This window comes from Oncorhynchus keta, unplaced genomic scaffold (genome assembly GCF_023373465.1).
Source record: "Oncorhynchus keta strain PuntledgeMale-10-30-2019 unplaced genomic scaffold, Oket_V2 Un_contig_2186_pilon_pilon, whole genome shotgun sequence".
NCBI classification, from domain to species: Eukaryota; Metazoa; Chordata; class Actinopteri; order Salmoniformes; family Salmonidae; genus Oncorhynchus; species Oncorhynchus keta.
The window spans coordinates 259,267-273,695 of NW_026282653.1; the positions used below are offsets into that span (position 1 = coordinate 259,267).

General features: G+C 42.1%; 1 protein-coding gene across 1 annotated transcript in view; it reads left to right on the top strand.

Annotated features, from left to right (window-relative positions):
- The window catches only part of LOC118375193 (plectin-like), a 114,385-nt gene that overhangs the window by 29,243 nt on the left and 70,713 nt on the right, over positions 1–14,429 (top strand). Inside the window, exon 3 of the mRNA XM_052505005.1 lies at positions 11,756–11,817. Within this exon, the coding sequence (XP_052360965.1) occupies positions 11,756–11,817 (62 nt within the window). The remainder of the gene's footprint in view (positions 1–11,755; positions 11,818–14,429) is intronic.

A 14,429-nucleotide genomic window follows, 5' to 3' on the forward strand; every position in this document is an offset into this window, starting at 1 on the left:
GTCTTGAGTCAATAAGTATTCAACCCCTTTGTTATTGCAAGCCTAAATAAGTTCACAAGTAAAAACTTTCTTAAGTCACATAATAAGTTGCATGGACTCTGTGTGCAATAATAGTGCTTAACATGATTTTTGAATGACTACCTCATCGCTGTACCCCACACATACAACTATCTGTAAGGTCCCTCAGTCGAGAAGTGAATTTCAAACACAGATTCAACCACAAAAACAGGTTTTCCAATGCCTCACAAAGAAGGGCACCTGTTGTTAAATGGGTTTTAAAAAAGCAGACATTAATTATCCTTTTGAGCATGGTGAAGTTATTAATTACACTTTGGATGGCTTATCAATACACCCAGTCACTACAAAGATACAGGCGTCCTTCCTAACTCAGTTGTCGGAAAGGAAGGAAACCACACATGAATTTTAGCTAGGGGCCGATACTTAGCCGTGGAAAGTAGTTTGGGGGTGCTGCAATTATTTTTTTCGTTGAGGGGGTTGGGGGGGTCTGATTTAATATTTTTCACAATAAAAAACTTCCTGCGGCAATGGATCAATGGTGACTTTAAAAAACAGTTACAGAGTTTAATGGCTGTAATGGAGAAAACTGATGATGAAAAGAAGGAAGCCTGTACAGAATAAACATTATTCCAAACATGCATGCATCCTGTTTGCAATAAGGCACTAAAGAAAAACTGCCAAAATATGTGGCAATGAAATACACATTATGAACTGAATACAAACTGTTATGTTTGGGGCAAATCCAACACAACACATCACTGAGTACCACTCTTCATAATTTCAAGCATTGTGGTGGCTGCATCATGTTATGGGTATGCTTGTCATAGGCAATGACTAGGGAGTTTCTTAGGATAAATAGAAACAGAATAGAGCTAAGCACAGGAAAAAATTCTAGAGGAAAACGTGGTCTGCTTTCCACCAGACACTAGGAGATTAATTGACCTTTCAGCAGGACAATAACCTAAAACACAAGGCCAAATCTACACGGGAGTTACTTACCAAGAAGACCGTGAATGTTCCTGAGTGGCCGAGTTACAGTTTTGAGTTAAATCTACTTGAAAATCTATGGCGACCTGAAAATGGTTGTCTATCGATGATCAACAACCAATTTGACTGCGCTTCAAGAATTTTGAAAAGAATAATGGACAAATGTTGCACAATCGAGGTGTGAAAGCTCCTACCCAGAAAGACTCACAGCTGTAATCACTGTCAAAGGTGCTTCTACAAAGTATTGACTCATGGGTGTGAATACTTACGCAAATAAGATATTTATGTAATTCATTTTTTACACATTTGCAAAAATGTCTAAAAACATGTTTGCATTTCATCATGTTTTCATAGTGTGTATAAAATCTATTTAATCCTTTGAATTCAGGCTGTAACACAACAAAATGTGGAATAAGTCAAGGGGTATGAATACTTTCTGAAGGCACTGTATGTGCTCGAAGAATACATTCCAACTAAAATATTCCCAAGCCGAGAGACATGCTGCTGCATTAACGATGACAGTAGTGAATTTGAGTAGCTAGTATTTTTGCCTTCCGATGCCCACAGGTCTTGCTTTAGGGAGCTCGACATTCATTGTATTCCTACATACATCATAAATCAGAACCTGCTGTGCACGTGTGTAAGCCATATTATTTATTGTGTTTTGTTAAAATTCCTATCTTCATTATGCAATGGCCATCACATGTTCGCACACGCAGAGATATGGGTTGGCAGAGTCGAAGATGTAGCCATTGGTGTGTTATCATGAGGAGGAGGCTCCCCGTCTGTAGGAAGGGTGGGTACCGCACTTTACAACCCCAGCACGAATGTACTGTATAGTGACAGGCTTCTCCTTCCACCAAAGCTGACAGTTTTATCATATTTATTAATGATTGACAGTGGTTGTTGTTCATTGACTTAGACCCTCCAAGCATAAATGTATCTATCAGTTTTGCATAGGGTTACATTTCCTATTTGAATTCTCATATACAGTACCAATCAAAAGTTTGGACACACCTACTCATTCCAGGATTTTTTATTTTATTTGTACTATTTTCTACATTGTAAAATAGTAGGGAAGACGTCAAAACGATGAAATGACATATGGAATCGTGTAGTAACCAGAAAAGTGTTAAACATGGACTTTCCATGCTCTCTAACTTTACCTGCCTTGCGGAGATACAGGGCCTGGCAGAAGAGCAGTGTCACTCTCCACTGCTCAAGCCCAAACAAGCCCTAAGCAGTCATCCAAGTCTGCTCTTCTTCGTGATAATACGTGAATGTCCCCTTTTAAAGAGAAAGATGTATGATCTTGAAGGTTAAAAGTGTAAGAGGTATCTGGGTGCTATGTAATACACCTGTGGTGACCTTTGAAGGGAGAAGGGGGTTTACTGCCGCCAGCTATCATGTCTGTCTGTGCTTGTGCTATGACCTTGACCCCTCCAAATCACACACAGTTCATAATTTCAAGTCCAGTTTCAACTTTCACCCCACATCATTTTTTTGCATTAGTTGTGGACATATGGAAACATTTTATCAAGTGAGACACACTCATAGCATCAAATCAGTCTTGTTTTGATGTTCTCCATTCAATTCAGACACAATGGATTCCCTTTTTTTTTTTAAACAGTGTGGGTAGTTTGGCAAACCAAATTAGATGTGACATAAGTTTGGAAAAACATCCAAACCAAATGCTTAATAACATTAACCACTCCTTTCAAACATGGGAACTGATCAGCACTTTGTATCTGTCTGCAACTGATTCATTATCTCCTGTCTTGGGTTGCGTCCCATTCCGCTCAAAAGCACTATGTAGGGAAATGGGTGTTATTTGGGACAGTGTACACTGTATGGAAACACTTATTGATGGAGGTTTCCCTCAAATTGAGTGCTGATGGAAACAAATGCTCCGTGAAAAGGGTTATTTTGTGATTGTGCCATGTGGTGGAATAGCTGATGACTAATTTCTATTGCTTTGTACCCCCTAGTCTGGTCTGGTATAACACAGGCCTTTCATTCAGTGTGGGCTGGCTGTGATCGTTTTAGCTGCATGTACATTCTTCCTCTATCTCTCACCACACACTTGGAATCACTAGCCAGAACACGTAGCTAAAGCAGATTCTAGTGAAACTTTACTGTATGGTTGTATGGCTAAACCTTTCCAACATGAGTAAGAAGAGGGGATGTCTACTCATCTAGCCTTTTTTTTCTTGTTTTTTGTGACTTTTTTCCTGCTCCTGTTTGCAAACTTGATGAATGTTTCCAAAAAAATTGAACTGCTCTTTTAGCTGTCCTGTGAACGTTTGTCAAGTCGTTGGAATAGGATTGAAGCAGAATTTACTGTCTTGCAGGTGAAGCACATCAGTATCTGCATCCATATAGTCTACTGAAACTATTAAAGGGATTTTGGCAATGAGGCCCTTTATCTACTTCCCCAGAGTCAGATGAACTTGTATTTGTAGAAAGAGGAGGGAGGGAAGCACTACTAAGGTACACAATAGTACACAATAGTACATTTTGGTAGATAGAAGGTGCTCTTTGGTAAAAGGGGTAAATTGGTCATCAAAAAGAAAGGAGGACCAAGGCACTCTTCATATAATGAATTAAAATGCCTTTATTAGTATGGCATGTTCAATAGAAACAACATTTTTAAAACACAACGTGTTTCGGCTGCATGGCCTTCATCAGGAAGTACAAAAAAAGAAGGAATACAATGTCCTCTTTTGAACAGCTTTTAATATAATAATAATATAATAATATATGCCATTTAGCAGACGCTTTTATCCAAAGCGACTTACAGTCATGTGTGCATACATTCTACGTATGGGTGGTCCCGGGGATCGAACCCACTACCCTGGCGTTACAAGCGCCATGCTCTACCAACTGAGCTACAGAAGGACCAGGTAAGAAGTTTTAGGTTGTAATTATTATAGGACTATATAGGACTATTTCTCTCTACGATTTGTATTTCATATACCTTTGACTATTGGATGTTCTTATAGGCACTTTAGTAAAACAGGAACACATCGACAACAGCAGGCCTTTCTAATCGACCTGGCCGGGGTATCCTGGAAGGATATTGATCTCATCCCGTCAGTAGAGGATGCCTGGATATTTTTAAAAAATGCCTTCCTAACCATCTTTAATAAACATGCTCCATTCAAGAAATTTAGAACCAGGAACAGATATAGCCCTTGGTTCTCTCCAGACCTGACTGCCCTTAACCAACACAAAAACATCCTATGACGTTCTGCATTAGCATCGAACAGCCCCCGTGATATGCAGCTGTTCAGGGAAGCTAGAAACCATTATACACAGGCAGTTAGAAAAGCCAAGGCTAGCTTTTTCAAGAAGAAATTTGCTTCCTGCAACACTAAATCAAAAAAGTTCTGGGACACTGTAAAGTCCATGGATAATAAGAACACCTCCTCCCAGCTGCCCACTGCACTGAAGATAGGAAACACTGTCACCACTGATAAATCCACCATAATTGAGAATTTCAATAAGCATTTTTCTACGGCTGGCCATGCTTTCCACCTGGCTACTCCTACCCCGGTCAACAGCACTGCACCCCCAACAGCAACTCGCCCAAGCCTTCCCCATTTCTCCTTCTCCCAAATCCATTCAGCTGATGTTCTGAAAGAGCTGCAAAATCTGGACCCCTACAAATCAGCCGGGCTAGACAATCTGGACCCTTTCTTTCTAAAATTATCTGCCGAAATTGTTGCCACCCCTATTACTAGCCTGTTCAACCTCTCTTTCGTGTCGTCTGAGATTCCCAAAGATTGGAAAGCAGCTGCGGTCATCCCCCTCTTCAAAGGGGGGGACACTCTTGACCCAAACTGCTACAGACCTATATCTATCCTACCATGCCTTTCTAAGGTCTTCGAAAGCCAACTCAACAAACAGATTACCGACCATTTCGAATCTCACCATACCTTCTCTGCTATGCAATCTGGTTTCAAAGCTGGTCATGGGTGCACCTCAGCCACGCTCAAGGTCCTAAACGATATCTTAACCGCCATCAATAAGAAACATTACTGTGCAGCCGTATTCATTGATCTGGCCAAGGCTTTCGACTCTGTCAATCACCACATCCTCATCGGCAGACTCGACAGCCTTGGTTTCTCAAATTATTGCCATGCCTGGTTCACCAACTACTTCTCTGATAGAGTTCAGTGTGTCAAATCGGAGGGTCTGCTGTCCGGACCTCTGGCAGTCTCTATGGGGGTGCCACAGGGTTCAATTCTTGGACCGACTCTCTTCTCTGTATACATCAATGAGGTCGCTCTTGCTGCTGGTGAGTCTCTGATCCACCTCTACGCAGACGACACCATTCTGTATACTTCCGGCCCTTCTTTGGACACTTAACAACCCTCCAGGCAAGCGTCAATGCCATACAACTCTCCTTCCGTGGCCTCCAATTGCTCTTAAATACAAGTAAAACTAAATGCATGCTCTTCAACCGATCGCTTCCTGCACCTACCCGCCTGTCCAACATCGCTACTCTGGACGGCTCTGACTTAGAATACGTGGACAACTACAAATACTTAGGTGTTTGGTTAGACTGTAAACTCTCCTTCCAGACCCATATCAAACATCTCCAATCCAAAGTTAAATCTAGAATTGGCTTCCTATTTTGCAACAAAGCATCCTTCACTCATGCTGCCAAACATACCCTTGTAAAACTGACCATCCTACCAATCCTCGACTTTGGCGATGTCATTTACAAAATAGCCTCCAATACCCTACTCAAACAATTGGATGCAGTCTATCACAGTGCAATCCGTTTTGTCACCAAAGCCCCATATACTACCCACCATTGCGACCTGTACGCTCTCGTTGGCTGGCCCTCGCTTCTTTTCCCAATTAGCCCTAATTGAAAGAAGGAGTGGTCACAAGATTGATTGGACACACCTAGTAAGCAATAATATACACATTATATGGTGAAATGATGTAGCTATGTTATCATAAAGATACAACTCCAAGCTAGAACTATCAGAACACTTAGAGAGGTTGTTCTAACCTTAAATATGACTGGGAGAAGTGTCAAAAATAAGAAAGAAATATATTCCCCAGTACACTAGAACACAGAAAAACATGAACAACAACAGTCTAAACATAGCTGAGGGCAATAGAGCAAAATGTCCACTAGATGACAGCAAATGGACCTATCACGACCCTACAGGAAGGGTGAGAAATCCATATCTTCATTTAAACCAGGGTATTTAGTGGCCTGTAGTTTGTAAATCCAAAAACCTTCCCTTTCGTTTAACTGTTTAAGCGGGTCCCCTTTTCTAATAGAGGCCGGAACATGATCAATACCCATAGCTTGGTAGGGTTGCCATGGTGTAGGGACTTGTAGTGCCTTGCCATGGGGTAGTCTTCATTGCTTATCCGTATGGTGTACTTGTGTTTCCGCTAAGCGGTCTTGAAGGTGTCTCTTCGTCCGTCTCAATGTAGAACACCTTGCACTGTGGACATTCAAATCTATAAATGACATGAGTAGTTTTGCAGTTAATGAAATGCTTGACGTAATACTACATTTTGGAAGCTGTGTGAACAAAATACTTCTTCTGTGCTATATTTCTGCAATGGTTGCAATGGTTACATTTAAAAGAGCCCTTGGGTTTGTGGTCAAGCCAAGTTTTTTGAGAGTCACCCGGAAGATAACTGTGGACTAATTTGTCATTTAGGGTAGGACATCTCTTAAAGCTTATGACTGGTGGCTCAGGAAAGACTTGGCGTAGAAGCGTATCACTTTGGATGATTCCCCAATTATTTTTAATGATTATTTTAATGTTCTCTGCTTCAGTGCTATATTTTGTGACAAAATACACTCTCTGATGTGTCACGAGTCACTCCCCTTCACAACAAGCTCTCTGTCAAGTAATCCAGCCCCTTTTACCTGCATCTTTCAGGACCTGAACGCTGTAGCCTCGATTCAAGAAGCGATTCTCTAATTCAGCAGATTTTACATTGTAGTCTGTTTCCTGATCGCAAATTCTGCGGACTCTTTGGAATTGGCCATATGGAATAATCTCTTTTAGCCTTTTGGGGTGAAAGCTGTCTGTCCTCAGAATGGTATTCCCATCTGTAGGCTACCTAAAGATTGATGTGTGCAAACAACTTTTGTCATTTTGACTAATGTCGAGGTCCAGAAAAATGAATGTTATCCTTGCTGTACTCCATAGTTAGTTTGATGTTAGGGTTAATGTTGTTAAATTAAATAGCTATCACTAGCCACCTTCCACCCTGTTACGCAACCTTGCACCTTGGTGCCTGCTGCCCTGGAATAATGAAATTAATAATCATGATAATAATGGAATACTAGTCACTGAATACTACTTCACATACTACTTCACTCATCTCATATAGCCTAGTGGTTAGAGCGTTGGTCCAGTTACCGAAAGGTTGAATCCCCTAGCTGACAAGGTAGAAATCTATCGTTCTGTCCCTGAAAAAGGCAGTTAACCCACTGTTCCCCAGTAGGCCGCCATTGTAAATGAGTTTGTTCTTACCTGATTTGCCGAGTTAAATAAAAAAATATATTCTAATGTATTTTAGTCAATGCCACTACGACATTGCCTCAATCTAATATATATATACACTGCTCAAAAAAATAAAGGGAACACTAAAATAACACATCCTAGATCTGAATGAATGAAATATTCTTATTAAATACTTTTTTCTTTACATAGTTGAATGTGCTGACAACAAAATCACACAAAAATGATCAATGGAATTCAAATTTATCAACCCATGGAGGTCTGGGTTTGGAGTCACACTCAAAATTAAAGTGGAAAACCACTCTACAGGCTGATCCAACTTTGATGTAATGTCCTTAAAACAAGTCAAAATGAGGCTCAGTAGTGTGTGTGGCCTCCACGTGCCTGTATGACCTCCCTACAACGCCTGCGCATGCTCCGGATGAGGTGGCGGATGGTCTCCTGAGGGATCTCCTCCCAGACCTGGACTAAAGCATCCGCCAACTCCTGGACAGTCTGTGGTACAACGTGGCGTTGGTGGATGGAGCGAGACATGATGTCCCAGATGTGCTCAATTGGATTCAGGTCTGGGGAACGGGCGGGCCAGTCCATAGTATCAATGCCTTCCTCTTGCAGGAACTGCTGACACACTCCAGCCACATGAGGTCTAGCATTGTTTTGCATTAGGAGGAACCCAGGGCCAACCGCACCAGCATATGGTCTCACAAGGGGTCTGAGGATCTCATCTCGGTACCTAATGACAGTCAGGCTACCTCTGGCGAGCACATGGAGGGCTGTGCGGCCCCCCAAAGAAATGCCACCCCACACCATGACTGACCCACCGCCAAAACGGTCATGCTGGAGGATGTTGCAGGCAACAGAATGTTCTCCATGCGTCTCCAGACTGTCATGTCTGTCACATGTGCTCAGTGTGAACCTGCTTTCATCTGTGAAGAGCACAGGGCGCCAGTGGCGAATTTGCCAATCTTGGTGTTCTCTGGCAAATGCCAAACGTCCTGCACGGTGTTGGGGTGTAAGCACAACCCCCACAACCGCCTTACCACCCTCATGGAGTCTGTTTCTGACCGTTTGAGCAGACACATGCACATTTGTGGCCTGCTGGAGGTCAGTTTGCAGGGCTCTGGCAGTGCTCCTCCTGCTCCTCCTTGCACAAAGGCGGAGGTAGCGGTCCTGCTGCTGGGTTGTTGCCCTCCTACGGCCTCCTCCACGTCTCCTGATGTACTGGCCTGTCTCCTGGTAGTGCCTCCATGCTCTGGATACTACGCTGACAGACACAGCAAACCTTCTTGCCACAGCTCGCATTGATGTGCCATCCTGGATGAGCTGAGACTCCGTCTCACGCTACCACTAGAGTGAAAGCACTGCCAGCATTCAAAAGTGACCAAAACATTAGCCAGGAAGCATAGGAACTGAGAAGTGGTCTCCTTTATTGTGGGTTTCTTGCTAATTGCCTATAATTTGGGGTTGGAATGATAAGTGTTTGTTTCAGGTACCCCTTGACTTTTGCTTCTGTAGATCATAGTCAGTGTGATAGAGGAATTTTTTTAATTCCCTTATGTTTTATTACCAAAGCCAATCAAATTCGCACTCATTTCTAATTCATGATAAGTTGTAAGTTTATCATTTGCATGAATTAGCAAGAGACCAGTCTTAAAAAACAAGTTCAGCATTTATTCTTGATGAGTACTGACCCAAAATACAAAGAACATTACATTTTAAATCTGAAGAAGACATAAAATGACGTCATCAGTTACACCCCCTCTCCCAGCCGTACAATGGCGCAGTATTCAGTCCTGGAGATAGTTTCACTCCCCTCATAAACTACATTCCAACCTGCCTAAAGGATATACTTCTCTCTGCTAATGGAATCCAACCAAAACATTCTTATCTGTTTGAAGTACTATCTTATCCCTGCTTCAAAACTTTCCCAGGAGACACAGACACAATTCATTTCTGCTTACATTTTCAGTAACAGTACAATTAAGAACCCATACTTTTCAGATCATAACAAATATAGTATTAGCATGAATGGTTCTAATCATTAAAGTATACATTTGATCATCTAAACTATATTTTCCTCTATCACAGTGTCACAGCAGGGGGACTCTTAAGCTCTGTCGCATATTGCACACTATTCCCTGTATAGTGCACTATACAGTCATATGGGGTGCTGGTCAAATGTAGTGCGCTATAGGGAATAGAGTTCCATTACGTACACAGTTTTACTGTTGAAGACATATCTGAGGGGGATTTGACTTAGCTGCCTACCACAAGGTTGCTGCATTGGCACAACCTGAAATGCACCTCACGTAGCCACTTCTGTGTTGTTACACAGGCAGTACCAGTAAAGGGATTTGGCACTGGTGGGGCACATCTTCTCTTTTGCCCTGCCCCATGACTCCCGTGATATTGCTCTGTTCTTTCTTATTGTCACATGAGATCTGCTTTGATCTAATAGCTTATTCTGAGGATGAAATCAAACTCTATTTATCAAGTCACAGATGACTTATGAATGAATTATAGCTTCAACTCCCATGCTAGGCTTTGCTTTGAAACAGATGAACTGTACTCAATTCTCACTCTCTTAAACCGTCTCTATATTTCAAGCTTAGATAATAGCGTAGCTGGCTATATGTTCTTATCTTAATGCTGCGTTAAACTATTGTACAGAATGAGACTGAATAGGGAAGTGAGAATTTGGTTGCCTTGGTATTTGTCTTGCCAGGCTTGGATCAGGTTCCTGGTTGGAAAACATTGCACAACTCACGCCTGCTGCTGGTAGATTGAGTGCGATAGCAGGACAGTCTTCACTCTTCTGGGAAGGCTTTCCACTAGATGTTGTAACATTCCTACATGGACTTGCTGAAATAGCCAAATCCACTAATTTGAAGGGGGTTCCACATACTTTTATATATAAAGTGTGTGTTGCCAAGGCACTGTAAGAACTGTTAGATGGAACTTTTTTTAATAACTTTTTTTTTCAACATTATTATCCTTTCTGATCCAGTTTTATGGATGTGAACGTACCACCCCACTTGACTGTATGAAATATTCACATGTTCGTGATCCCAATAGATATTACCTCAAACACCCCAGAATTCTATATCTACCCTGTATATAACTCTTGGTCTCTTAGATGAAGTTGAGTGTCTGCATGCTGTTGATAAAACCTCTTATGGATCATGCGAATTTTCGCAGCTTTTTGTTAAAAATCACGCAACATTTCAAAGTCCTGCTACTCATGCCAGGAATATAGTATATGCAAATGATAAGTATGTGTGTATAGAAAACACTCTGAAGTCTCTAAAACTGGTTAAATCGTGTCTGTGGCTATAACATAACGTGCTTAGGAGTAAAAATCCCTCGAAAAACTGTTCTCCAAAAACACAAAAAATATAATAATCCGCCAGTCAAATGTATTGTTTAAGGCGACTGCAAATACATGAAGATGCCCTGTAAACGCCTACAGCTTCCACACGATGTCGCCAGTGCTGGCATTTCTAGCAGACTTAATCCTTGGTTGTATGACGTTTTGGCCTTTCCTGTTTTAGTCTCTCAACAGGATGTTGTTAAAATGAAAAAGATGGACGCTGATTTCAAGACTAGCTGCTATCGAATACAGATCACCCGTGATGAATTGTATAGATTATTAACGTTTATTAATACCTAAAGTTGGTTTAGAAAAGTAGTTTGAAGTGTTTTGTAAAAGTTTATAGGCAACTTTTGTCATTTTAAAAAGTGACGTTGCGTCTTGTAAAATTGAATATTCCTGGATCAGACCGGTCTAAGGAAAACTACATTTTGGCTATACAATGACGGATTTAATCGGGAAAAAGACCCAATTGTGATGTTTATGGGATATATATAGGAGTGCCAAGAAAGAAGCTTGTCAAAGGTAATGAATGTTTTATATTTTATTTCTGCGTTTTGGATAGCGCCGGCTACCGCAAAATCAGTCGTTTTAGGTGACGTTCCAGTACTTTGGGGGTGCATGCTATCAGATAATAGCTTCTCATGCTTTCGCCGAAAAGCATTTTACAAATCTGACTCGGTGGCTAGATTCACAACGAGTGTAGCTTTAATTCAGTACCTTGCATGTGTGTTTTAATGAAAGTTAGATTTTTATCAAAAACTATACGCGGCGCTCTTGAAATTTCCGCTGATTTGATCCCCACAGAGGAGCTAATCCCTAACGAGGTTTACTAATCCCTTTTAACCATCACTTTCTCTCTCTACCATAGATGAACGGGACCGGGTACAGAAAAAGACCTTCACAAAATGGGTCAACAAGCACTTGATGAAGGTGAGATGAGGACATATACAACACCTCACTCTTGAGCACATCCCTCAGCTCCTCAGCTTAATTGCTGCAGCAATTTCTGTGTGGTACTATAGTCTATCCAGCCTGCGGGTCATAAAACATAACTGGTACTACTATTATCACTGCCTGTTGTGTAAGTGTCTATGGTAAGAAAAGGAAAACACTGGCCTGTGGTGCTGCCTTAGTATTATGAATCATCCGATATTACTCAACGGAAGCTTGGTTTGCATAAAAATATGGATTTGCACTGTATAATTCCATTGTGACTCCCAAATATGATTTGGAGCTTTTGGAAGCTGCCCTGTTACAAAGTTTCTCCCTGCAGCCAGTCACTGAGTCCGAGGCACTAAAGGAGCTCCTTAAACTTGACCCCAAAAAAACATCTGGGTCAGATGGTTTAGACACTTTCTTCTTTAAAAGGTTGCTACCCATATAATCACCAAGCCTATCTCTGATCTTTTTAACCTGTCTCTCCCCTCTGGGGATGTTCCCATTGCTTTGGAAGGCAGCCACGGTTTGTAATTTATTTAAAGGGGGAGATCAAGCTGATCCTAACTCTTATAGGTATCAAGTTTCAGGTAAGACCCAAATGCAGAAACTGATTATTACAGCAACAGGGGCAGGCAAATGACAGGTCAAGGCAGGCTGGTGTCGATAATCCAGAGTAGTGGCAAAGGCACAGGATGGCAGGCAGGCTCAGGGTCAGAGGCAGGCAGAGTGGTCAGGCAGGCGGCTCAGAGTCAGGACAGGCAATGGTCAAAACCAGGAGAGCGAGGAAAAGAGAGACTAGAGAAAAAAGGAGCTGAGACAAAACACTGGTTGACTTGACAAACAAGACAGACTGGCACAGACAGACAGAAAACACAGGTATAAATATCCAGGGGATAAGTGGGAAAGATGGCCGACACCTGGAGGGTGTCACCCATTGACTTGCCCAAAGCTTTTGATACAGTAGACCAGGTATTCCCAAACTGGGGTACGTGTATGCCAAATAAAATGTGATTCACATAAATAAATTTAAAAAATAAGTGAATCTTCACATTTATATTTTCCAACGGGGCTATACATTTTAAACTATCTAGTGTTTCAGCAAAATAACAACACAATGTCAAATACAGGTAGCATACTCAAACAATTAACATCCAACCACATTAACCACTACTCTCGCGGAAATTCCACCATGTAACCATGGTTAACTTTGTTAAAGCAAGGCCCCTGAACTATCATGCATTTTCTGCATTATGCAATGATATGGGCAACGGCCATGTGACGCTTTTACAACATACAGAAGTGCGCTGGTTATCAAAGGGCAAAGTATTGGCATGTTTTTTTAAATTGAGAGACGAGCTTAAAGTTTTCTTTACTGTCCATAATTTTCACTTGTCTGACACCTTGCATGATGATGAGTTTCTCACACGACTGGTCTATCTGGGTGGTGTTTTCTCGCTTGAATGATCTGAATCTAGGATTACAGGGACTCTTCGCAACTGTATTCAACGTGCGGGACAAAATTGAGGCTATGATTAAGAAGTTGGAGCTCTTTTTTCTGCATTAACAAGGACAACACACAGGTCTTTCCATCATTGTATGATTATTTTGTGCGCAAATGAACTCAAGCTTACGGAAGATGTCATATGTGATATAGCAAAGTACCTGAGTGAGCTTGGTGCGCAATTACCCAGGTACTTTCCCAAAACAGGCGACACAAACAACTGGATTCGATATCCCTTTCATACCATGCCTCCTCCCGATATCTGAACAAGAGAGCCTCATCGAAATTGCAACAAGCGGTTCTGTGAACATTGAATTTAATCAGAAGCCACTGCCAGATTTCTGGATAGTGCTGCGCTCAGTTTCTTGCCTTGTCAAATCGCGCTGTTAAGACGCCCTTTGCAACCACGTACCTACAGTGGGGAGAACAAGTATTTGATACACTGCCGATTTTGCAGGTTTTCATACTTACAAAGCATGTAGAGGTCTGTAATTTGTATCATAGGTAGTACACTTCAACTATGAGAGACGGAATCTAAAACAAAAATCCAGAAAATCACATTGCAGAGTTAAGTGCATCCTTTCCCTTCTATACTGGAGGCTGAGACAGGAGGGGTCAGGAGACACTGTGGCCCCATCCGAGGACACCCCTGGACAGGGCCAAACAGGAATGATATAACCCCACCCACTTTACCAAAACACAGCCCCCACACCACTGGAGGGATATCGTCAACCACCAACTTACCATCCTGAGACAAGGCCGAGTATAGCCCGGGGGGCGCCAACCCAGACAGGAAGATCACATCAGTGACTCAACCCACTCAAGTGACGCACCCCTCCTAGGGACGGTATGAAAGAGCCCTAGGTAAGCCAGTGACTCAGCCCCTCTAATAGTGTTAGAGGCAGAGAATCCCAGTGGAAAGAGGGGAACCGGCCAGGCAGAGACAGCAAGGGTGGTTCGTTGCTCCAGAGCCTTTCCGTTCACCTTCACACTCCTGGGCCAGACTACACTCAACTTAAAGGTTGAGACCGAGTTTGCGTCTCTCACATGGGTAGGCAGACCATTCCATAAAAATGGAGCTCTATAGGAGAAAGCCCTGCCT